Source organism: Bolinopsis microptera, chromosome 2, assembly GCF_026151205.1.
Source record: "Bolinopsis microptera isolate Bmic1 chromosome 2, MBARI_Bmic_1.0, whole genome shotgun sequence".
Taxonomy (NCBI): Eukaryota; Metazoa; Ctenophora; class Tentaculata; order Lobata; family Bolinopsidae; genus Bolinopsis; species Bolinopsis microptera.
The window spans coordinates 21,307,652-21,332,918 of record NC_087073.1 but is presented as its reverse complement, the minus strand read 5'-3'; the positions used below and the strand labels follow the sequence as shown (position 1 = coordinate 21,332,918).

General features: G+C 36.2%; 2 protein-coding genes across 4 annotated transcripts in view; one reads left to right on the top strand and one right to left on the bottom strand.

Annotated features, from left to right (window-relative positions):
* Positions 1-25,267, top strand: part of LOC134811773 (V-type proton ATPase subunit H-like) — a 103,528-nt gene that overhangs the window by 36,572 nt on the left and 41,689 nt on the right. Inside the window, exon 1 of one of the 2 annotated variants that reach the window (XM_063818829.1) lies at positions 8,713-8,718. The exons of the other annotated variant lie outside the window; for it this stretch is intronic. The gene's annotated coding sequence lies outside the window, so the exon portion shown is untranslated. Of the gene's footprint in view, positions 1-8,712; positions 8,719-25,267 lie in introns of those variants that run through there. 2 annotated transcript variants of the gene reach the window in all.
* The window catches only part of LOC134811776 (uncharacterized), a 49,681-nt gene continuing 25,559 nt past the window's right edge, over positions 1,146-25,267 (bottom strand). The window contains exons 2-9 of one of the 2 annotated variants that reach the window (XM_063818835.1): positions 21,495-21,571; positions 21,057-21,134; positions 13,783-13,898; positions 11,782-11,836; positions 11,342-11,416; positions 10,898-10,969; positions 3,839-4,193; positions 1,146-2,717 (exon numbers count right to left, since the gene is read on the bottom strand). In XM_063818835.1, coding sequence (XP_063674905.1) covers positions 2,539-2,717; positions 3,839-4,193; positions 10,898-10,969; positions 11,342-11,416; positions 11,782-11,836; positions 13,783-13,898; positions 21,057-21,134; positions 21,495-21,554 — 990 coding nt within the window. In that variant the 5' untranslated portion in view covers positions 21,555-21,571 and the 3' untranslated portion in view covers positions 1,146-2,538. Of the gene's footprint in view, positions 2,718-3,838; positions 4,194-10,897; positions 10,970-11,341; positions 11,417-11,781; positions 11,837-13,782; positions 13,899-21,056; positions 21,135-21,494; positions 21,579-25,267 lie in introns of those variants that run through there. The other variant, XM_063818834.1, reaches the window with a different exon arrangement.

Here is a 25,267-nt window from a genome sequence, read left to right as displayed (position 1 = left end):
CTTAGTCAGACGCAACTTTTGGTACCAAAATTATAATATTTGAAGCACCAAATTTTTCAAAAATTTGTTCAAAATTTCACACAAGGGGGGAGGGACCCTTACCTTGTGTTCAGATTGAAAAATTTTGAAAATAATTTTCTTTTAAATCTTAAAATATTAGTACTAAAAGTTTCGTCTCGATGAGCTGATTACGATGCCATAATAATTATGTGATAATAACTGAAAATGTGAAAGTTATACTTATACATTATAGCCCAAAAACTAAAAATTAGCGCGAAAAACCTCTTAAAAAGCACGCGCGGCGAACAAGCGCCGTGTAGCATTTTTAGCGAAAATTGCTACACGGTGGATTTATTATATTCACATTTTTAGACAAATTTGGGTACCAAATTTATCAAAATCGGAGAAAAAAAGTTCTGTGCTCGCGCTTGGCGCTTATTAGTATTACACTGACTACAGAGCTATTTCAGCTAGTGTGTAGTGAGTTTTGTGCAATTTAAGGTTAAGACTGGATCTGGAAGAGTCAATTTTTTCAAGCAGAACCTCCTACGAAAAGTGGTACGCAACGTTTATCACGTCCAAGACACTAGAGTTAAACTCAAGAGTACTGTTTCATATGTCGCCGCCCTACAATTTCACAACCTAAGGTCAGAGTCCAAGATCCGTTAAAATATGATTTATTTATTTAACTCTTAGTTTGTTTGAAAATGAAACATTATGTGTACCCAGAGATATTTTAATCACATTTCATGCAGTCCGAGGGGCGAGGCTCTGATGTGATAGGCTACCACAGGAGTTGATTTGTTAATCATATGAGTGAGGCACAAAAATATGTATAATATGACTATATCAGTGTTATGGTGTATGTGTGGTTGAAATTATATTAACAATATTTTTCACAGCTAGCCGCTGGTTAGTTGACTAAGTGGATTGTTAAAAGTTAATCATATGAGCGTGACACAAAAACCTCATATGTTATACCATTCCCTTCAACTGTGTGTCTAGTACTGTTTGTTCAGATGCGAAATGATTGCACCGCTACGAACAATCTCGAAATTGTAAGGTGAATGTTTTTAAATGTAAAATATTATGTGAACATTAAATTGAGATAAAATCTACTGTTTATAAAAGTAAAACAAGAACAGTTAATTTAATACAACAATCAAATATAATCAAATACGATAGAAATATATGTAGGTATAATAAGAATAAAATATACATAGACCATGTAGAAAAATTATAGATCAAACTTATAGCTTAAATCATATTTAAATAATGCAGCCTCATCAGTCGAAATTATCTCACTCTCAGAAAAAATAAGTTGAATTGTAAAAATACGAAGATTAAAATTATTCAATCAACTTAATTAGTTAATTATGTCTTGCCACCTTTTGCTTATTTAACTACATTTTCCCGCTCCAAATCATTTATAGTGAGCTAAATATCCAAGAGCAGAAAGTTCTTAAGTCTACATTGCATGGATCATGAAAAATTCCTCCAAACCTAGGCGTTGTTGCAATTAAAAGATGTAATTCTAGTTCCACTTAAATGTTTTAAATTGCAATTAAAATGGATAAATTTAAACTTTTCAACAAAATGGTCACTCCCGGGAAATCATGAAAATTTTAAAACTTCATAAGTACTCCCGCTAACGACACCTTCAGTCACGAAAAAAAGCATCTTTATTTAAATCAAGCTGATAGTGATTGTGATTTAAATTAACACATGATGATGATACAATTAATAATCGCCCATTTTACGAAAAATCGAAACGAGTAACTAACTGGTAGTTGTAATTTCACACATGTTTATTAGATTTCTTTATTCTAGTAATTTTAACACAAACTCAAAGAAGAGCAGACAGAGTAACCAAATAAGGACTTTAAAAACTTTAAACCGAGGATAAAGCATACACTTTCTTTGTACCTTATTTTTTGGCCACCCCGTCATATTTTCTTTAAACCTAATTTAAAGGCCCCAATGAAAAAATGAATTTTTTTCAAAGTTAAAATTGTACATTCGGGATATCAACATTGCCACTGTAATCACACTGTGAAATGGTACATGTTCGAATATTTGGCCAAAATTTCAAAATACCGAAGCTTTTAAATAATCAATCATATGCTTAAACTGCTCATAATTAGATCGAATTATGAATCCTGCAAACTTAATACTCACAAATATATATTCGTATCATATAGATTACAATAGAGTTCGATTAATTAATATAAATATTAGTTTCGAAGACATGGTTTATTGTATTTGAACAGTTGGTACAGTTTACGGGGTCTTACACAGCAGTCATCAATGAACAGTACAATAAAGCAATAAATACAACTCAAACTATAAAATAAGTATAATATAATATTAAGTTATGTGCAGTCCATTAGGGTCCTGTCTAAGGTACATAATGCCTTCCACATAATGATATCAATTACGAGTTTACTCAATTCACTACGAATGAATCACATTAGCAATATGATAAATGTTTATTAATGATAATGATTATAATTAATCACAGAGTTAGTCTGATAGAGATCACATAGAGGTGACGTAGTTGTAACAGTAAGTAGGATCCTGGTAGGCGTATCTAGGGAGGTTGCTAGGGATACACTGGTACTGGGGGAAGGGTTGGTAGTAGATCGGGGAGTAGAGGGGAGCTGCTCTGGGGGAAGGGTAAAGTAAAGGACAGTTCTGCATCATCGGCGGCGACATCCCTGAAAAACAATTATTTTAGTTTAGTCTTTATGTGTTGTTTTTCTGTAATTTTAGGTAGTACAGTAAAACCCCAACTATCTGCGGCTGTTTCCTTTCCCCAAACTCCGCGGTTAATCGGGGTTTTACTGTACTCTTAACAGCGGTGAAGTATATACGATAGATAGTCGGCTAACTCTCCAGGCGGCGTGCTTGAAACGAGGTGGGCAATATTATGTGCAAAATCTTTAGTCTTTACTAGAGTATTCATTATCCAAGTGATGCCAGCGGACCAGTTTAATTTCGTACAATCTACTTATAAAACTATAAAACTATTATCGTTTAGAAATGGAGCGTGTTCTATTTAAATAGAAACACCTCATTAGGAGAAGAGGGTGGAAGAATTGAAATTAAGAGGAATTGTTGGAAATGTGTGCCTAGCTAGATTACCAAATTGCCGAAATGTTGCAATGCAGGGTGAGTGAAGCAAGATATAGTCACGCGATCTTTAACCGTGCGTGTGGGTCGATAGCTTTTGGGTTCTACTGGTCGACTAAATACTGCCAGTCCTGATTTCAGGGGTTCCCCCTGCCTGATTTGATTATGAATCCTTATGTTATGTCGCCGTTTGATACATCGCAGTTTAAGACAGATCGCTTTGATGCACACTTTGTTTGAAATGAAGATTTTATTGCTCATGCACATGAAGCCATCATTTAATTATTGTATCGCTCTGTTGTGGACTAAATGACTTTATAACTACTCAACTGCAGCAGATAATGACCATCAATAATACTGCTTGACTACAAATAAGACATGACCAAGATGATTCTTGAAAATTAAGCAGTTACAAAATTCTATCAGTTTTATTTCTTGGACTTCAATTTGCCACCAAAAGTAAAAAGTTACATAAAAATTCGTGCCTGACAAATTGATGAAAGCTGAAAACCAATTAAATACAACAACATAATTTCCTAACTAAGAAATGAATCATTAAATAATTCTAATAAAGCTACAAACCTTGATATAAAAGGGGCGATGAGCTACAAACCTTGATATAAAAGGGGCGATGAGCTACAAACCTTGATATAAAAGGGGCGATGAGCTACAAACCTTGATATAAAAGGGGCGATGAGCTACAAACCTTGATATAAAAGGGGCGATGAGCTGCCGATAAGAGAGGAGCCGCCCTGTTCCGGGGAGATCATGTTCTGTAAACTGGCTACGGGGGACATGACCGCTGGGGTCACCATGGTGGACATCATACCACTTGGTTGCATCATTGCGGAGGAAGTGACGAGCCTGTTGGTTGGCATGATGCCGCCAGATTGTTGGATCATGGTGAGGGAGGAAGGTTGGAAGAGGTGTTGTTGTGGGAGGAGTATTGGGGAGGTTGGAGCAGTGGTGGGGTAGTTAGGTACTGGACTCATCACCAGGGGGGCTCCTTTAGGTACGCAGCCGTGCTCCTCTCCGTACTGACAACTTGAAACCTGGCATCTCTGAAATTTTATGCATTTTAGAAACTATGAATAAGATTTTAATTTTCCTTAACCGGAGAGTTTATCAAATTAGCATTTACAGAGTAGTTTAAATCTTCTGAACAAGTTTTCACTTCTTTTGTAGAACTGGAGATTATAATATACATTTGTCGATACCTTTTTTCGTTTATGTACAGGGTGGGCCAAAAGTCAGTACCCATATGTTGGGTCTTATATACCTTCGCCGTCTTTTATACTTGAGAGTTGTTGCTTTGTAGATGGCATACTGTACCTACTTGTTCGAGGATTCCGTCACCAAAATTTGAAAATTCGAATATTTTTTAAGTCATACCAGAAAGAATTATTTCAATTTGGCACTCAGTGACTGAGCTATAAAGGCCAACGTATGGGTACTGACTTTTGGCCCACCCTGTATTTTTGGCACTGTCAAGCAGTTTCTTGGCAAAGCTACTGTTCGAGCGGTTCACGAATGCAATAAACTAAAGATTGAGAATCGCTTTTGACACAGAGCTGTCAAAATTAAGTATTTCGACAGCTCTTCAAAGTTTAATTTACAATTTAATTACCTTTTAGTTTGGCGTTTTATTTCACTTATATGGTTATTGGTTAAACAGTATTGCTTCATGATTTTACAGAAATATGGCTATTATTGAAATTGTGAACATATTTGTTCAGAAAAAAAGAAGTTTCTCATGAGTTTATCAAATTGAACATGTTTATAAAAACACTTTTAAAAGGTATTTTGAGCTGTTTAGCGTGAACTATCCCAGAATCATTTGGTCTAATGCAATCTCTAGACAGAATCATTTATTTTAATGCATTTGTTCATGGTCAACTGTTTCTCAACTGTAATTGTGGTTTATAAAGTCGTATTTGTATTGGTCTGTGTTAAACGAAGTGGATCCATAAGCATTAAGTAAGTGTTCAACCTTATGCACGAGCAATACTTGTAGCAAGTTACTCTTGTGAGGTTGGAATAGGGAACTGGATAACGGACAAACTCCATTAGGCAGAACTTAGTTTTTCGAACAGGGGATGTAACTCGACTAAATGTTTACCATGAATGATCAGCCAAATTTAAATCACTTTGAGGACCTCGTAACTCTATAGACAAAGAAAATCTTGTAAAACAGGCTGTTAGAAACTAGTTAGCCATTCATTTCACCAATTAGCTCTTCCTGAGAAGCTGCAACTTGCAAGTTTCTGTATTAAAATTCAGGTTAAATATGGTTGCTTAAAATTCAGGTTAAATATGGTTGCTTAAAATTCAGGTTAAATATGGTTGCTTAAAATTCAGGTTAAATATGGTTGCTTAAAATTCAGGTTAAATATGGTTGCTTAAAATTCAGGTTAAATATGGTTGCTTAAAATTCAGGTTAAATATGGTTGCTTAAAATTCAGGTTAAATATGGTTGCTTAAAATTCAGGTTAAATATGGTTGCTTAAAATTCAGGTTAAATATGGTTGCTTAAAATTCAGGTTAAATATGGTTGCTTAAAATTCAGGTTAAATATGGTTGCTTAAAATTCAGGTTAAATATGGTTGCTTAAAATTCAGGTTAAATATGGTTGCTTAAAATTCAGGTTAAATATGGTTGCTTAAAATTCAGGTTAAATATGGTTGCTTAAAATTCAGGTTAAATATGGTTGCTTAAAATTCAGGTTAAATATGGTTGCTTAAAATTCAGGTTAAATATGGTTGCTTAAAATTCAGGTTAAATATGGTTGCTTAAAATTCAGGTTAAATACGGTTGCTTAAAATTCAGGTTAAATATGGTTGCTTAAAATTCAGGTTAAACATGGTTGCTTAAAATTCAGGTTAAATATGGTTGCTTAAAATTCAGGTTAAATATGGTTGCTTAAAATTCAGGTTAAATATGGTTGCTTAAAATTCAGGTTAAATATGGTTGCTTAAAATTCAGGTTAAATATGGTTGCTTAAAATTCAGGTTAAATATGGTTGCTTAAAATTCAGGTTAAATATGGTTGCTTAAAATTCAGGTTAAATATGGTTGCTTAAAATTCAGGTTAAATATGGTTGCTTAAAATTCAGGTTAAATATGGTTGCTTAAAATTCAGGTTAAATATGGTTGCTTAAAATTCAGGTTAAATATGGTTGCTTAAAATTCAGGTTAAATATGGTTGCTTAAAATTCAGGTTAAATATGGTTGCTTAAAATTCAGTTGCTAACACGAAGTTTCCTAAAATGTTGGACACATGACACAAGGCCGAAAGTCGATCACATGACACAAGGGCGGAAGTTATCATGGAAATATACACCGTCCTAAATTTTGGACTAGTAATACTACAAAACCTGCAACGTCACATAATTTACTTTTAATTGTATATATTTCAAACATTTTGCAATTTTTCCTGGAGATCATTTTTCTCCAGTCTTCATGTTACCCTGATCATTATGAGCCGAAAATATTTTTTCAGGACCTAGTAGCCCTCGAGAATTTTTTCTGAAAATTAATGAAATTTCTTAGTGATGTTGTGTCTTTCGCCCTCGTTTCCAACCTTTTAGGAAACTTCCACCCTTGGGTCATTCGCCCTCGTGACCGATTCCCGCCCCCATGTTACCTCATAAAAGAAAAAAAAATCTCAAAATGTTTTTTTCCCCATCACACGTTTTCTACTCTAAAAATCTGACAAGATGTTGTACAATTATATATGATTATATATGATTTTTTTACTATTGAGTGCTGCCATTATTTCTCCTGCCTTCTAAAGGTTGTCGTAGATCTCGAGCTTAAAAGAGGCATCGGCCAACTCCATGAGGATATCATTTTATTTTCCTGTTTGCCAGACCGGAACTGAGTGGCAAACAGGAGAATTTAAGTTTTACTGACCAATTTAAAAAATGTCCGACCTGGTTGCTAGATGTCAGAAAATTAAAAGATGTATCCTTAAAGATTTGAAAATTTCGATTTCGTGCACCTCACGTCATTGGACCAGGTGACCCTAGCTAAGGACCCGACATGTGGCCTATTTGCCCTGCATCATATTTCGAGACATGCTCTCAGGTTTCGGGATCAGACTGTGAGGACCCGGAATGTTACCTGAATATCCATTATCAACTTTTCAAAAAAAAAATTTTTGCGGTTGATATCCGGCCAAGAATCTTCTAAACCGGACCGGAACTGAAACCGGATATTAAATCTGGATATCCGACCGGAACCGGATTCAGCCGGATATCCGGTCATTCCCAATTCTGGGGCATAATGTCGTCTCCGCCTAATTTTATGTCACACGATTTTTTTTTGCTGTATAGCATTTTAGTCACTCCGCAGTTTATTAACTGTGTCTCAACTCTTACAGTTAAATACTTCAACAGGGCGCGTCTTGTAATAAAGTTCAACAATTTCAACTATTTCAACAATTTTAACCACTATACCATTCTATATCGGTATAAAGAGCTAGACATCACTCTTTGGTGGTCCTCTAAACGAAGAGTTTATCATTGTTGCAGTAGTTTTACTAAATTGATGGCAAATTTACTTCAATACAAAAGCGAAGGAAAGATTAAATTTACGCAGTTGTGTTCAAAGATTTCTTTGTCCGAAGCTTTGCCACTGAATTGCGAATAATTCATCACAGTTTGCCGTTGATTTAGTTAAATCTGCTTAGTAGTTGCAGTTGTGAAACCGATCTTTAACGATGATTACTTCGTGTAATAGTTATTATAGAGGTGGTGCAATGTTATCATACTCACTATCTCTCAGTTATTATTGATATATTGGCGTTTCATAGTCAGTGGGTGGAGAGATGTTCGGAACTTCCACCTAAAGTTCCACTTTTAAGTTTAATGCGGTTACTACCAAGGTGTTCAGTGTTGCGGTTACTACCAAGGTGTTCAGTGTTGCAGTTACTACCAAAACATTGCAGTTACTACCAAAACATTGCTCAGGAGCTAGTTGTATTTGAAAGAGTTCCTTCCAATACATTGGGCTCTCATCGACCAGTTCTAATCTAGAAATCACCCTCACTCAGTCGTAAAACCCACCTCCAGCGAAAGATGCTATAGTCACCGTTACTAAATCTTGATTATTGTGATTAGATAGAGAATTCCCACATTTTAGCCTCTGACGATGGTCTGTTCTATAGATGGAGGTGGTGTTAGTGAGTCTGGGGGTAGAAATATTACCTGTAATACGTATACCCCCAGAACTTGTACCACTTACCCTTGCTTTTAGTATTTCTACAATATGGTCTACGACTTTTACACAGCATAATACCTCATGATGTCGTTTATTTTAAATTTTATTTGCTGTATTGTATATGTACTATTTGTAAAAGTTTCAAATCAAATCAAATCATATGATACTATCAGGGATATATACTACGATATTTATGATCATGATTCATCATGCCTCTTCCGCTGCCCTCCTCGACTAAATACTAGCATAGAATAATTAAAAGTCAAGCATTTGTGAGCCCGCTCAAGCTCACTACAATTTCACAAATGATCTAAAATTCTAACAACTGGCAGTGGACCCTGGCTTTAAAACTGCACAAATAATTTGATTGATCTGGTGACTTGTCAAATGTTATTTCGCAAGGAGTTAATCTTCAGATTAGCCTAAGGGGGGGGGGGGGGGGGGGGTTCACCCTGAAATCAAGGTGAACCCCCCCCCCCCTTAACCCTATAACCCACCTTGTTCCGACTACTACTATACTATTAGATGTTCGTCTGGGTGCAAATAACTTCGGGTAGACCTCCATTAGCAATTAGCATCACAGCTTTCGACTGATTTAGAATGTGACTTTGGCTAGGTATACATTTTTAACAGTTCAAATACACCACAACTAAACAACTTTGTCCCTGATTGAATGAAAGAAGTTAGTATATTATAATAAAAGGTTCTTGAAACTACTCCGTTGCTCCGCTACTTTGAACCCCTTTATTTGGTACACGCTGCATTGATTAAACCCTCGCAGCAAAAAAAATTGTATTTATATGTAGTTATACTCATATTTTGTGGAGGTACACATTAAAATATACGATGGGCTCGGTGAATTGCGCTTTAAATACTACAGAAAGTTTAGGTTGCACATAAATAAAGTACTCATTTCAACATAGATAGGTGCAGTAAATGAAAAGTAGAACTATACTCGTACGATGTGGTGGTTAATGAATCTCAAACGCAGTACTATACAGAGCTAGAGTGAAACATTTTCAACGAACATTTTATATTTTGAAAATATTTTACTTTCTTTAAAATCTAAATGTTTAATTAAATACTTATTTTTTTACTTTGATTGAAAGAGTCAGTTATTAAGTCACAAAAGGTAAAGCCATGATATTGATACCGGAATGCAGTTGCAATTCAATGGTTTGTTGTCAAGAGACAACAATATATATTTATTTTGTGATTTTGACACCACTTCGTCCAAGTTTCGGGACCTAAAATTCATATTCCTTGACAAATTTTTTATTTTATCGTCCATAATAGTCCTGGATAATAGTCCTGGATAATAGTAGTATAGCATCCGATTTATATATAGTAAGATATCTGGATTTCTGGAAGTATGTTTTTTTCATCGATGCCCCAAAAAAACAAGATACAGTATTACGCAGTAGGAAACCCATTGACTATGGAAATTGAAGATGAAATCATTAGGATTGAGGAGGACACGTCAGTGAAGACATGTTATCAATTTTCCTGACTAATTCAATAAACTATTGTTAATTTTCACGATGAAAATTTTCGCTGGCGTAGTTATTATATTAGGGGTTATATTAGGGGTTATCTCTAATTTACCGCTTATACATCAAACCTTTCATTTGAAACTAAGTCTTACTTTTTATTAAAAATGTAATTCGAAGATTTTAAAGCTTTTCTCAGTAATATATGGTTGAAAATAAACTACGCGGCGTATTTGGTATGTAACCAAATGCACATTGCACATCCAATTGTCTTATTTTGCAAACTTTAAAATTGCATGATAAAAAAATCGTCTTAAACGCGATCATTCTTTTTAATAAACCAGACACTGATTTAAATATCAAATCGACATATTTAATGAAATTATGCCGAATTTAGCAATTGCATGCCGAATGCAGATCTTATCAACCTTAATTAAATTCCATAGTCAACTCACTTCCTCTATTTAACTGATTCAGTTTCCGACGCAGTTTTGTTGAGCCACTAGTCCATGATGGGGAATATAAACAATATATTTAACTCTTAATGGTCATAGCTACTTTTAATTTCATGAATCATACAGATTTTAAAGCACGCTGGTACGATTTTTATCTTATTAAATTGCTGTTCAATATCTATTTTAGTAAACATTAACTGGGGTAGTAAAACCCAGTTCCCAATCAATCAGTTTATTTTGTTGACCTTATAATTGCGGGAGAAAAGAATCGTATGACACAAAGTCTCAAGACAGACGTCGATTCAAATTTTAAATTGACATGGTCCTTAATAACTAAAATCATGTCATAATTAACGATTGTATGATAATCTTATCAACTTTAAATTCCCCCGTCAGTCGTAACAAGATTAAATGGGTAGTTGGCAGTCTAGTTGACGATGATTTGATCTGTGCAACCCGACTGCCAACTTTCAGCCAGGTTAAAGACCGTGTTGTCAGTTACAAATGACAGCGATCCGAGTTCTACATGCATCTAACGGTCGTCATGACAACTATCAACGCAGCAATACATTGTGTTGTGAAATATCTTATCATAACTTACCTCTGAATTCTCGTCGGAGGACTTACTGGTCCTTCTTTTGTTTCTTGAAGCAAGTTCAACGTGTTCCTTCCTCTGAAATAAGTAGTTGTTGATAAAACATGATATATAACAGATACAAGGACGTGTGTAGCGGCCATTTTAAAACTTTTATGATCCTTTAAATTAATTACTAGGACAAGTTTCTTTCTCCACACGTTTCTACTTTTGAAATTATTAGCTATAGTATGATGATAAACTATGAAGTAACACATATAAGAATATGTGAGTGGTTACTTTCAAAAATTGTATTATCCTGATTAATTGTTCAGACAAGTATCCTTTCTTCGGAAGAGTTTTATCATTTTTATTCAACAGGTGATAGATATCGTCGTCACTACTAAAACATAACATATATCTTATACATTACATATTGTTCTCATTAATTGAAAGAGATAATTAACTTACGAGCACCATTTCTTCAGGGTGTTTTCTGACCGCCTCACTGAGCGTCACATCTCTACTTCCTATCTTCAGAGACTTCTGATAAAATATTTATATTGATCTCAATATTTCATTATGTAAAATAGAGACAGGTGCCTTTACAGAACGATGTAATATATATTTGTGGACGTTAAAAAATTTCGTTAACTTAACGTTATGATGATTGCTGTCTGAATCTAAAAAAATCTTCAGTAAAAGTAGAAGAATTGCTCTTTCTGTGAGCTGTGTCCAAGCTCCAGGAGTTATAAACGGTGTACAACTCTAGCTTTAGTAGTGAAAACTATAAAAACTATCGTTTTACTTTTGACTACTTAACTAGTAAGAGGATTTTGTCCGACGTTTTCTAACCTAAAGTCACTTAGTGATCCCATAGTTCTGGAATGTTTGGAGAGTTTAAACCATACCTGATCAATAAGTGCAGCACAAGCCTCGTCGTCATCAAGTTCAATAAACCCGTACCTGAAGGGAGATTGTGTGATGAATAGGCTCATTACTACTGAGTTTCAAACTATTGTGACATGGTTAGTATATCATGGTTCATCTGCTGACGTAATGATTGATAAGACCATCATCTCACGTAATTTTCGTTTAACATTCGTATTCTCTGAGACTTTTTGTCAAGTTTATCATGTACTCTATTGAGACTTTTATATATCATATACTTTAAAGCTATCAACTACCTTAAATTAGGTAAACTTCCTAAATTTTCAATAATATTGTTGGGATAATTTAACTAAAAACCATTTAATTTTAAATTGTTGGTCATTTCCATGTCTTAACGTCTCTTTTTTTTAAATTGTAGTTGACGAAATGAGAGTCTCCACTCAGCGAAAAAGCGCCCAATATATAATACACACTGAGTGGAGACTCTCATTTCGTCAACTACAATTAAAAATAAATGATTGACCCACTCATAAGAGCAAAACAAGATTACCAGTATCTTAACGTCTCTATTAATTTTCTGAATATTGTATACAATTTTTAGAAGGTTTGCATAATATTACCTTTTAGGCGCCCAATAAGCGATTATCAGCGCCGATAACAAAATTGTATTTTTGGGCACTTGCCAACTAAACCTTTCTTGATGGAGAACCATTTGAAAGTGGTTAAATAATCCAATTATTTTTGAAATCCGCTGCAATATCTCAAATTGCAAAATGTTTTCGGACATAAGGTGAAGTTTGTAAGGAAAAAACTCATTTATTACAACTAAGAGATCAATCTCTCAGAATACTTGATTTATTTTGAAATTATACCGAAATAACCTAATTATAGCTGAATGTTCGTGAGATTGTGCCAGAGGAATCAAATAAAATCTCTCTTGGGTATGACCTTTCTTTAATAAACTCATTACCCATCCCCATATAGCAACTCCCTCTCTATTAATAAACTCATTAGCCATCCTTTCCAATAAAACGCGAAATAAAGTACAGTCTCTCCACCATCTCGAAAGTCAAAGTATGGTTTAATTGCCTCGAACCGAGGAAACGATAAATCTAAGGTGCTAAAAGGTTTGGCTGGCCTATGTTAAAACTCAATAAGACAGACTATTGTCCATTAACACCCGAATATTAATACCGGAAATATTGGTTACAGGGACGCCCGAGGTAATCTAGTACCGAATTTATAAACTCGATAGAATTTGTCGGCACACTATTTTTGATGGATACTCCAAATGAGGACCTCTATTTTCATAGTCAAAGCTGTGGACTCTCAATTTTCAATTCCTCAGAAAATTTTTATTTCTTAGAATTTTGACAAACGGCGTATTCTCGACCGGTTTTTCGGCGTACTTAACATCGATGCATCGCGATGGTATTGACTAGAAGTCGGAGGACCTAAGGAATAGGCTTGTTGCTAGGTGGAAACCAGTAAAGAACATTATATAGTTTTCTCAAACATAATTGTGTTCCATTGACTGTTATAGCGCCTGCCTATAGTACCCAAAGAGAGTGGACGGTCGGGAAACTTTGTTGATCAATATGGCATCCATTATTCCAAAGATATTATCTTGAATATTAAACTCACTGCTACACGTCAGATAACCAGGTAACCAGGTAACCAGGTAACCAGGTAACCAGGTAACCAGGTAACCAGGTAACCAGGTAACAGGTAACAGGTAACCAGGTAACCAGGTAACCAGGTAAACAGGTAATCTTGTGAGCAGGATGATAAACAGTAACACTGTTAAACAGTGACCATTTATGAGTAGAGACTTGGATAAAATCCAAATATAACTATATTATAACTATATATATTAATAATTTAATATGCCAAGAGTTTTAATAACGAAACTTCAAAATTTAACTAGTAATAAAAATTCTTGACATCTTGTGATTGACATTTTTTGACAAATTAGATTATTGTCGGCGGAAGAGTGAGAGAGAGCAAATGTCGCGACTAACCCTTTACTGACGCCACTCTTGGTTCTGCAAATCTTAACAGTCGTAATCTCCGTAGAGTTCCAGCTATTGTTGACGAGAAACTCTGATATCGCCGCTGACAGATCGTCTTCCGTGATCTGAAGATATTCAGTGATAAATAAAACAGTATATATCCATTATCCAACGACTAACATTGAGGGCCAAAAAAGTTGGTCACTCATTGGTGTGACCAAGACAAAGATAAAGTTAGCACAGTGTTACAAGCCCCCTCAGTGCTGAGGGGCTGTACCACTCATCACTATTGCCTATCCACTAATCAGACTAATCAGACCAAGTATCAAAATTGAAGAGAAATTATTTATAGTTCGAATATAATCTCACTATGTTAATATTCATAAGAAACTTAACTAACTAAACTGTTAAGTGTTACAATCTATTACCACTTCACAATGCAAGACAAGCTATTGGGTGAAGCGTGTCTCGACAAACATTTACAAGAAAATATTCTGTCAAGTCTGGCAAAACTACTACGCACGAAAAGAGTATCTGCAGCTAAGTTATTTGCAGTTTAGTTAGACTGTTAGTAATACACATTTGCAGTTAGTAGCACTAGCAGTGATATTATGTTCGCTTATTGCACTCTTGGGTTTATAGTATGATGTTTTGCACATATCAATACAATACAATAAATGTCACTTGTAGTTTTAGTGCGATTAGGTCGATAATAAAACTCCTTCGTTCGATTATTCAACTAAAAGAATGTTTGAACTAACAAAATATGTAACTAAATTCTGTTACAATTTATATTATTTACTGCTACAATTCATTGATCATTCCTAAGAGCGCGTTTTCCTAAAAATGTGATTCCATACTCTGATATACCGGGCCTCTTCATTTCCACAAAATTGTTTATCGACTAGCTCGTGTTTTGCAAGTTCGGGGCAACAATTATACACTGTGTATCTTTCAGTTCTATCTGCGAGATCCAGCCAGTCCAGGTAACTATGCCGTGAATGGAAGCTTAGTAGTTTTATTTATTGTTTTTACCAGTTTGTGCAAGATATGGGATTTATCATAACTCACAACGCATTTGATGGTGACGCGAGTACATATCGAGCTTTATTCCATCACAATATGACACGATACGTTCATATAACGTGGCATATTATTTGAGAAGCTAAGGATCGGGATCAGATCATCTAAACCATTCTAAACTGGGCACTTTTCTAATTTCATTTCACCCGAGGAGCCCCGTGTAGAAAGGGTTTCATTGTATTTGAATGTAGCGCCACGAATTGAATCATACCTGCATTTAAGTTGTCTGCACATTAAAACTTTTCTCAACTCATCCAATAAGCTTGACATTGACAGTAATTCTGAATGCTGTAATATTATAATTTCCATTAAATGACAGTATGACTGACCCCATCAGCATCATAGACGTTCGGAAAACGACTGTCTTAAGATGGCAATGATTGCGCAGTTCTAGTGACAGGTATCATCTCTTTTTGAAGATACAGGTTAGATTTTTAAATAACCGGTTCCTTGCGGTCTTTAATTTGCCAATGTTTAATGGACTTTAAATAGTTTTATAACTAAATTTTAATGAGATTTATCGAACACGTTTTACTGTTTAGCGTAGTTAAGACACGTGGTCGTTTTAAGAATCTGCGTGGACATCATCGTCAAAGTTGCTAACCACACTAAACGATTAATGGTGCCAGAGGAATTGGACCAGACCGGTGTAACATAGCGACTACTTTAACGCTGTCTTATTTCGCCTCTCTCTTCCACACTCAACCACCACTTCAGCGTTCATCTATGACACACCCCACAACACTTACCATCATCCTTGATACACATCTTGATTCCACCGGCATCCTCCCACAGGACTGTCATACCCCAGACGGCCCAGAGGAAGGCAAAGTATCCATATGCTATCAGTGTCCTCTCGTGGGCCAACCAGGCCCAGCCTTTTAAAAAAAAATTTCCTACAATCTAGTTGTCCCAGTAATCATTTTAAGTAGAAAGTGTGGCGCACGTGCTAGGTTCGACCGGGATCCCGGCTTAATCCCGGTCCCGGTCAAAAATCGGCCGGGACCGGGATTCCGAAAATGCCGAATTTTGGCCGGGATTTTTTTTCGAAGTTTTAAAAATTGTTTTTTAGTGTCAGATTCGTAAATTAACGCATCCTACCCTACGCAATGTCTTCTTCATCTGATTCGTCAGTAAATCTAACTGCCTCTTCATTAAACTCTGTAACCATACTCTCGTCGTCCGAGTCGTATTTGTTCAGATTATTCGGGGCAAGGTAATTTAACAAATAACCATTAGGTGAGAACTTGAGCTGATATATTTCGTAGTTTATGGCTCTTCAGTTATATTTGATAATCAAGTTGATTTCTAAGTTTTCCGGCCGGAGGCTCAATATGCTATCCCCTACAATGTTTTTCGCCCGAGCGGGCTAAATCACTCTATATAGTCGACGCGATCTTCGAGATTTTTTCCCGATCCATGACTCAAAGTGCCGAAGGCACAAAAGAGTCAAGGACAAGGGTTAGCGAACGAGGTTTTTTTTTGTATATGGTAGCTTTCGTCCGTGCGACCGTACCTGCGTGCCTGCCTGCGACCGTAGGTGTCGCCCACGTGTCTGCCTGCGCAAAGTTATTTTGCGCGAAAATCTGAATTAAACATTTGTTGGAGCGCGGTGCTGAAATGTTCAAGTACATTGTTAATTTCACCATGTACGCATCCCGCTAAGGACTAATTGATAGCATAGTATTATTATTTTGAGCTAGTATTACTATTTTGCACAGATCCGTGTCAGGTTGCATAAACAATAAACATATGGTTACATAGAAATATACACGATTTTCAAATTAAATATGGAATTATATCAACTGGGCGGCGCTCGGCCTGTCACTCCGCCATATCTGCATGCTTATAAACAGTAAAGACTGGGGTCCCCAGGTGGTATGGAATATGATCAAATACTCAATCACGGATCGGGAAATTGAGCGGCCATCCACAAAAGAAAGGCGGCCGCATTTCTTGTTCTAAAAGGGCTCCTGACAATTGAAACCAACCTGGTTTGATGTATTTTCGAAGGCTGATTCACCCCTACAAGTACACCACATAGGGTTTAAATGCTCCCCTAGCTCGGTATCGGCTCCCGAACATGTTCCAGAGAACGACAGTTCTGTGGAACACGAGATTTTCAATCTGTCAAATTATAACCCCTAGGTAGATAGTTGAATTGATACCTTGAGTCAGCCGATAGGTGACAGCTCTGAGCTCAATCTCAAGTTAGCAACTCTTACCACTGAAGTCATGCGAGGAGCGTGGTTGATTCTTGTTAATTCAAAGAGATTTTATAATTTTGGAACCAATCGAGAGCATTGTATAATAAAGAATTTTTCAGGAAATTATTTTTAGGATTATTGAAACATACATAATACTTATGAGAAGTGTTCGCCATCTATCCGTGAGTTGCATTAACAAAGCTGCACTTGGCTCAGCAGAATTAGGGGAGGGGGGGGGATCATAAGGCCAGAATCGTACGTGACGTTGGGTGGGTGGGTCATATTTTCTTCCAAAACGCAGTTAGTACTTGTGTACTAAGCTTAAGTGGTGGGTCTGCTGCTCATTTCCCAGAAAAACATTTAGTACATGGAAAGGGGATGTCCAACCCCAAAAAACCCCATTTTACCTTGTAAATTCCAAAACTGCACTTGGTCGTCATAGTCGACGGCACTTAGTACCTGATCCCTCCGCAGAATCAAGTATTAACGGTGATTTCGAGGATCAAAGTGGCTACTGAACTGTGTCACAAGGGCGAGAGTGGAGTAATAATTTACAACGCCATTTATAAAGAACCCAGTACGAGTCTAAGTAATGATGCCGTAGTGTTTAAGTAATGACGCTGTATTTCTATTGGTGACAGTTCAGGCTGGACAATGCAGCAGATTGCGCAACAACACCTTTAGTTTTAGTGAGTGACTGGTTGTTCAGTTTGCTGGTGCTGTTAAATCTCAACAGGCCGATGTCTAGCATATAGAACTTGATATGAAGTGGAACAAATTATTTTGCAGCTCAAATTGTCTGGACGATCATAACCATGATAACATTAATAGTTATTTTTAGAATTACAGTAAAGCCCCGATTTATCGCAAATTCCGATTTACCGCAAAACTTGATCTACCGCGGGTTTTTCCTTTCCCTAAAGTCTGCCGTAAATCGGAGTTTTATTTTATTCAGAATTAAGAAAATTAGGCACATTTGGATTTTTCAGAATCTTGATTTAACCAAACTAGTTTAACGATAGTAGAGCCTCGCACATATATTAAATGATTCTCATGGCTAGATAATTACTTGCCAAATGTCAAGATGATTTCTGTCACCAACTAAGCTCTGCGACACTTTAATTATTTTATTTTTGAGCGAAACAAATATATTGATTTGTTTGACTCCAGCGTGAGCATTGATAATTTTAGTAATTATTTCAAAATTTTTCGCAAACAAGGGCCAATGTGCAATTATTTATGGACAACTGTTTAGCCGAATTATATAATCAGTCGATATAGCAAAGAATATTTAATTTTCATAATCTTTTGTAGTAATCACAACAATCTGGTTTAAATTTTCACCGTTAACCGCACTATTTAGCGACAGCAGTATACAGTGACAGCACTAGTTAGTGACAGCAGTATACAGTGACATATATTAATATTAAATGACAGCTGAAATTATAAAGTTCACCAGACGCACCATATTCGCAGTGACAGCACTATTAGGTGTCAAAACAGAAACTAAACCATGTTTTGTTTCCGTTATTTTACTTTTATTTGATTTTTGTTGGTTGTTTAGTATGGATTATTTATACCAGATTAAAGCGTACTGTTAATCAGCTAGAATGTGGAGTGTGGTTTTGTTGCCCTCAGCCGGGTTCGAACCGACAACAAATTGGTTTATATTCTGTATATCGACCATTACCACAGAGTCAGAACTTCGGTAAAATTTTTAACGTTTTCTCTCCGTTTCTTCGCGGTGTTTCATTGTTTAAAAAATCGGTGGAAAAAAATCGTTTTAACACAATTATGATTGGTTTGAAAATTTCCCTGAATCCAAAACATACAGTGTACTAGTACAGTCTGTCTATGAAAGTTTGAGTGTCTAAAAATTTAATTATTAACAAAATTGGGAGTTTCAGTTCGTATCGTGATTTGATTTTAATGATTATATTTATTGGTGAGCAAAAGCTTCTGAAACGACAACCAAGTTCTACGAAAGCTATGTTTCGCATATTTATAAATATTTCTCGCAACTGTAAGGTGTTAAATTGGAGTTCGTTTCTAAAAAATAGAAATATTATTTCCGGTCCAGAAGCTGTGAGTTTTTTAATTGGGTACCTTGCTTAACGCTCAGTGTCGGGAGAAATTTTTCGATATATCGATTTATTAGATTTTAAGGTGATCGATCATCAAGGCGAAAGCAATGTGTGGGAATTAATTTGTCACAAGATAAAATGAGCTAAGCTAAGTATAGTGGCTCCGCTTTTCGGTTTCAACTTTCATTTCTAAATAATTGATTCGTTTTTTCTCGTAACTTGGCAGTAAGGGCCAGGATAATAGTGAAAACATTGCACTGAATTTTTGTCCATATTGTACAATGTACAACCCTCTGCTCCGTAATATAACCACTAATGTGGAAATAACGGATGCAAAAAATCCATTAGGAGTCGTTCACATAGTCGTTCACATATTGAGTTGCTACCCCCAGTATAGTTCCCCTGATTAGTGATTATGTGTCAAAAAGTAAAAAGCATCGCTCAGAATGATCAGGGTAGCATGAAACATGAACAAAAGTAGTTTCCAGAAAAATTTTGACTTCGAGTCATGCTCGATGCGTACCTCTGAAGGCAGAGCTCCCGCTTCCGAGCTCGTATTGCAAAGGGGAGGCCTGCCTTCCGAGATCGCATTACAAAGGGCAACCCTGGCCCTCGAGTCCAAAATCGTATATCGTAGGGCAGGTGCGGACTTCGAAAACGGAAAACCGAACAAATATTTTCGGCTCATAATGATATGGGTAGGATGAAACATCAAAAAAATTAGTTTCTAAGAAAACTGTGGAAATTTTTAATTTTTTTTCGGTAAAAAAACAAAAAAACCGAAAAAAAAATGTTTCCCAAAATTTGTAGAAACCTAAATTAAAAAGTTGGCCCCTTTGCCCAGATTTTATGGGGGCGTTGGCCCCCCTGCCCCCCGCTTCCTACACCCCTTGCTCAAGACAATATATAATAATAAAGAAGAATATACAAATTTAAAAGCTAAAAGTCATTAGAAGGGCAACGGTTCAGAAATTTGTTGAGTCTTAAAATTTGTTGTTTTGGTCTTATTTACTAAAATTTCAATTAAAACATTTAATGAACTGTGGGTGAACTATGAACTGAAACTGGTTTGTGTAAACATGAACTGTTGACCACAATTAATATTTAAAATAATTTTGGGTAATTTTGGGGAATTATGTTTGACTTAATTATGGGGGTTTTCCAAAATCTATTAAGGCATTCCCCAAAATTCCCCTTGGATTTCCCCCTTACTATAAGAAAAGGATGTCCGCAAGGTGGAATCTTGTCTCCATTTCAATGGAGTCTGTTGGTTGACAATCTCCTGTCGTACACCAGAGACAAGATCCCATGAGATCTGCAAGGGTTCGCGGATGACGTTGCTCTCTTAGCCACGTTAGAGGGACCGGCCACAAGTGGTAACAAAGGCTTTGATGCTGATCATCTTAGAGAGATGACGCAGAAAATTTTTGGAGCCATCATGGCCTGGTGCACTAACAACGGGCTGAAACCGAGGACACTAAAGATACATTCCGTAATGTTCACATTGAGGAGGAAATGGGAATTCTCAGAACCTCTGACAGTGAACGGAAAAGAATTAGAGATGAACAGTTCCAGTTAGTGTTTAGGAGTATCACTCGATAACAAACGAACAGTCGAACACATCAAAACCCCATGTAAAAAAGCCAAAGGTATACTCATGCAATGCAAGAGAGCTATTGGATCAACATGGATATTCACTCCGAGGTGAATGTCCTATGCCTCTCTTGAACCAAAATTTAGATTTTCCTTAGTATAGAAACGAAATACAAATCATGATTGATGATCTGGACAATGGTACATAACCTTGATTAAAATATCATACATATGTTATAATAATCATAAAACATTGCCTTAAATTGGTACACACATTTGTTTCAAGCCAAGTGAGAATGAAGAAGTATGAATGTACCTTGCAACCGAGTTTACAGACGAACACTGAGTAACGTACCAAGGAGCCTTTCACTGTCACTTGCCTCATGTCGTCTTCCTGTCGGATCATGTGCATATCAGTTCATGCTATTACGCATATGATAACTTGGCTGTCAAATCTACGAGATATGACGGAGATCTACTAAATATTACGGCTGGAGCATAAAACCCGAGAGTTCACTGAATGGTATAAGTTATTCCATAATTTCGCTTCCCGAATTCAGACAATTCGTACCCTCGTAGACATAGTCTTATCGAATTCTCCAGCTTACTTAAAAACAAATGTTATTCAAAGTTTCAGCCTGGAAAATTGTTAACAATTTATATATCATTATCATATTTTGCTGTTATCAACAATTGCAACATTGTTATTGTGATAACTTCAATCTTTTGAAAATTAACTTTTTATGATACTTACTTCAAAATCGTCACACCATACTGTGGTTTGATTTGGTTTGCTGGCACAGATGCTCGACATTTGAAAATATAATACTTCTGATCCTAAAATATGAGCATTTTATTATTGGATATGCTACATGGAAGTAATTATTATTATTATTTATTATTAATAGGGAGTTTATTGGAATATCCGAACAATGAGGCATAAAAATGATTACCATCAATTTTAAAAGATTATAATATATCTGATATTGACCAAATCACAATCTTAACGTTGGGAGTCGCTTGAAAGCACTTAAACTTTGCCAAGGCCAATCGGAAATTTCTTGAAAATTATATGAAACACATTGTGCTCAGACTTTGCGGAGTGTATAACTGTCCAGACTTCGCAGTTAACATTGAGATTGGTTTGATTTTGTGCGCCATGCTGTGACCGACCTGAGGCCAATGGTTTAGATGAGATTATATGTAACCACCGAATAAATACAGTGTTCGTGATTGTCCATGTCCATGTCCATGTCAGACGATACCAGGATAATCTGTTAAGTTAAGCATAGGCCATAGCCACGGACGCGAGGTTGATCGAAATGATCATGATGTGGACAAGGAGATTATAGGATACCAAAGCAATGCTTTGCACGTTCACAATTATTCACGAAATATACCAGGTTAATTAATATTCAGGCTTAGTATAAGTGGACAGGTACGCAGAATTAATACATGCTGATTATGATAGGTTGTTGGTTTTCAAAAGAGAATACTGACCTTAGCACAGGCCACAGACATCGTTTTCGAAATGAACCGTGAACGCCGCTTAAAATTAAATCAACATATGACATAGATGTCGGTGCGTTTCATGAATCAAATCAGTTTAAAGTAAAATATTATGCGCTTTGGATCAGACGATCAATCTAAGTCTTCCGGCAACATTCCGGCGATATGCACTTTTAAACTTTTCGACCGTTCTAGTTCATTTCATGCCTTCATTTTTCAACGTCTTATTTTCAGGTGATTTAATGGTGATGTTAACGAGAGCGAATCGATATTTGATTGTTCGCTCCATAACCTTTCATTTGCGTATTATATTCGAAAAAGCGGTTTATCTTCGAACAAAGTACTGGTAGCTGGTTTGACGGACCAAACTTTTCAAATTTTTGAAGGAAAAAACAAATTCGTACGTTTTCTAAATAATTGGCCTGGTCTGGCGATCGCTAGCTGAAGTCTATCGATTCACTGTCAAAATTAAATTTTATTTCTCTAGATTCGAAACATTAATAAAACAATCAACGTAACATATACTCTGCTTATCCCAGAGCTAAAGTTACATCATATCACAAAGAGACTATTACAACGAAAATAAGTTCATAAAGTTCACATTATCACAATGAAGAAAGTCACACTCGCAAACACCGATACCAACAATCAAAAAAGACTCTACAGTCTACACCCATTTAACAACACGGAAATTCCTTTAAACAAATATTTATACAACGCAATCTTTTCTATTGTTGAATTCTACTATCAGTGTATTTCTAACTTTCGGAAACTAATTAACGTTGATATCGATCACACATTATAAAATCATTTCTTGTTCAGCAAAGATCTGAGTCTTATCTTGGACACCAATATTGCAAAATCCGGTATCGTCTAAATAAGTTGAATTTTAAGCATTCGGTGACAAATAAAAAGCACCGGTGGTTCATCAGATTAAAAATTAGGAGCAATTAAAAAGAGTTCGACCTTTCGGTGATCTGTAAGCTTTATCCGATTCTGATTAGTGATATAAGATAACCTGCCAAAGTGAATCAAGTCGCATTCTACACGGTACGGCTTATTGATAGATAAGAGATATGAGGATAAGGGACTTTCTGATCGTGCTATATACTCAATACTAATGGAAATGAATACCTCCGATTCGCATTAAATGTTCAGCAAAATGAGATAAGATAAGAAAATAAACAATCATCAAATTGCTAATGATACTGAAACTGAGGCGTGTAACGGAATCCGAAGAGTTCCATTGAGAATGGAGCCCACGTGTCACGTGTGTGCTCAACGCGCACAGATCAGGTGACGCATTGTACTTTTTTTTAATGTATGACACACCGAAACACATCCGGAACTAAATTATGGCGCGCGTCAAACTGCCGAACGTGAATACTGTTTCAGACCGAATGGCGCCAATCACACGTTTTTAATAACTGTGTATTACTTCACTCTGAATTAAACAATTCTTCCGTCCTACTTCATAATTAAATTGAGCAATTGTCTTACTACTGTTTCCAATGGCCGGTCATAGTTAGGTTACATAACAACTGAAAATGTTCATTTACTTTTTCTAACACTACTTATTACTTCATAAGTATTACCATGAACATCTTGTCACTTGTGTAACCTAGTAAACCACTATAGCACTATCAAAGTTGTGAACAGTGTAGCCATCGCCCCTTATAGTATTACTTATATCAGGCAACACTATATTGACATCCTCGCATCCCCGCCCGATGTAATTAGTCCACTCGAACATTAATCACGGTTGCGTTAATTTAATCATATGAATATTTACCTCTCTTCATTTCTGTCTTGTTGTAAATGTAACATGTGTAAGATTACTGGGAGTTGGATTCTTAGCCACAGCCGTATTTCATGCCATGTTTAAGTAGCCGACGAATCCAGGTCCAAGGACTCCAAGGAATCCAAGGTTGCAACTATGCAAGCATATATTTCATCTGGTGGGTCAGCATGGTCTATTCTAGTTCAGCTCCCGAAGGTCGTGGGTTCAATTCCCGCTCTCGGCACATCTCACCCGACTTTTCATGAAAACGTACTACCTTACTGCCTTGATTCAATTAGCTGAACGAGAATAGACCATGCTGATTGCTGACCCAACAGATGAAAAACATGTGTAAGATACTTTAATTTATCAACTGTTTACGGACAGTCACTTCAGGCTTTTTTTCTATACGATTACACCTATGAAAATTCCGACAATTATTGCCCCATTGCACATTAAAAATCAGACAATTCGTTTATTAACAACTTTTTTAAAGAGCTCGTATATGAATTAACGCCGAGGTCCCCAACCCTGATCATCGACCAGACCCCAATAAAAATTGCCAGTGAAACTGATTCGTCTCGCTAATTAGTTTGGAGCATTGTTACAAATTTACTGTTAAATGCTGTGATAGATCTTTTTATAAAAATATCAAACTTTCCAGACCAGTTTTCAAAACGTCCTCAGTCCCCAAATCCCTACAGAGCTCGAATAATTTCAAAGATTGTACGATTATTATAGTCAGGTGGCCAATACAGAATGAAAAAGTTCATGGTTTCATTTAATCATGCATGGAATTGGACTTGGGTCTCGTAGGCATAGCCATGAACCCCGGCCCAACAATGATTATAATCAGAAGGTCAGTACAGGGGCCGGAGAAAGTTTATTGACATTGTTCCATTTGATCATGCAATGCAACTGGCAAGAACCCCAAAATTATTCTCATTCATTCGTACCGTCCAATTGATCATTTTCATCACTACGTTGACAAATAATACGCGATAGTATATACAGTTTATTTTTGCGATCGCATGCACATTGCTGCCTTTTAGTATCCACGGTTTGTGCGTCGCCCGTCCAATTTTAATAATATTTGTCTGATATAGGATTAGTTTTATATAACTTTTAGTTTTATATGTGATATTAACTTTCGAGGCATAGGTTGCAAATCATTGCGGGTTTACCGGGAGTCCGTCACGTACAATCAAGGTTTTTGTGGCTGACTACCGTTACGATCG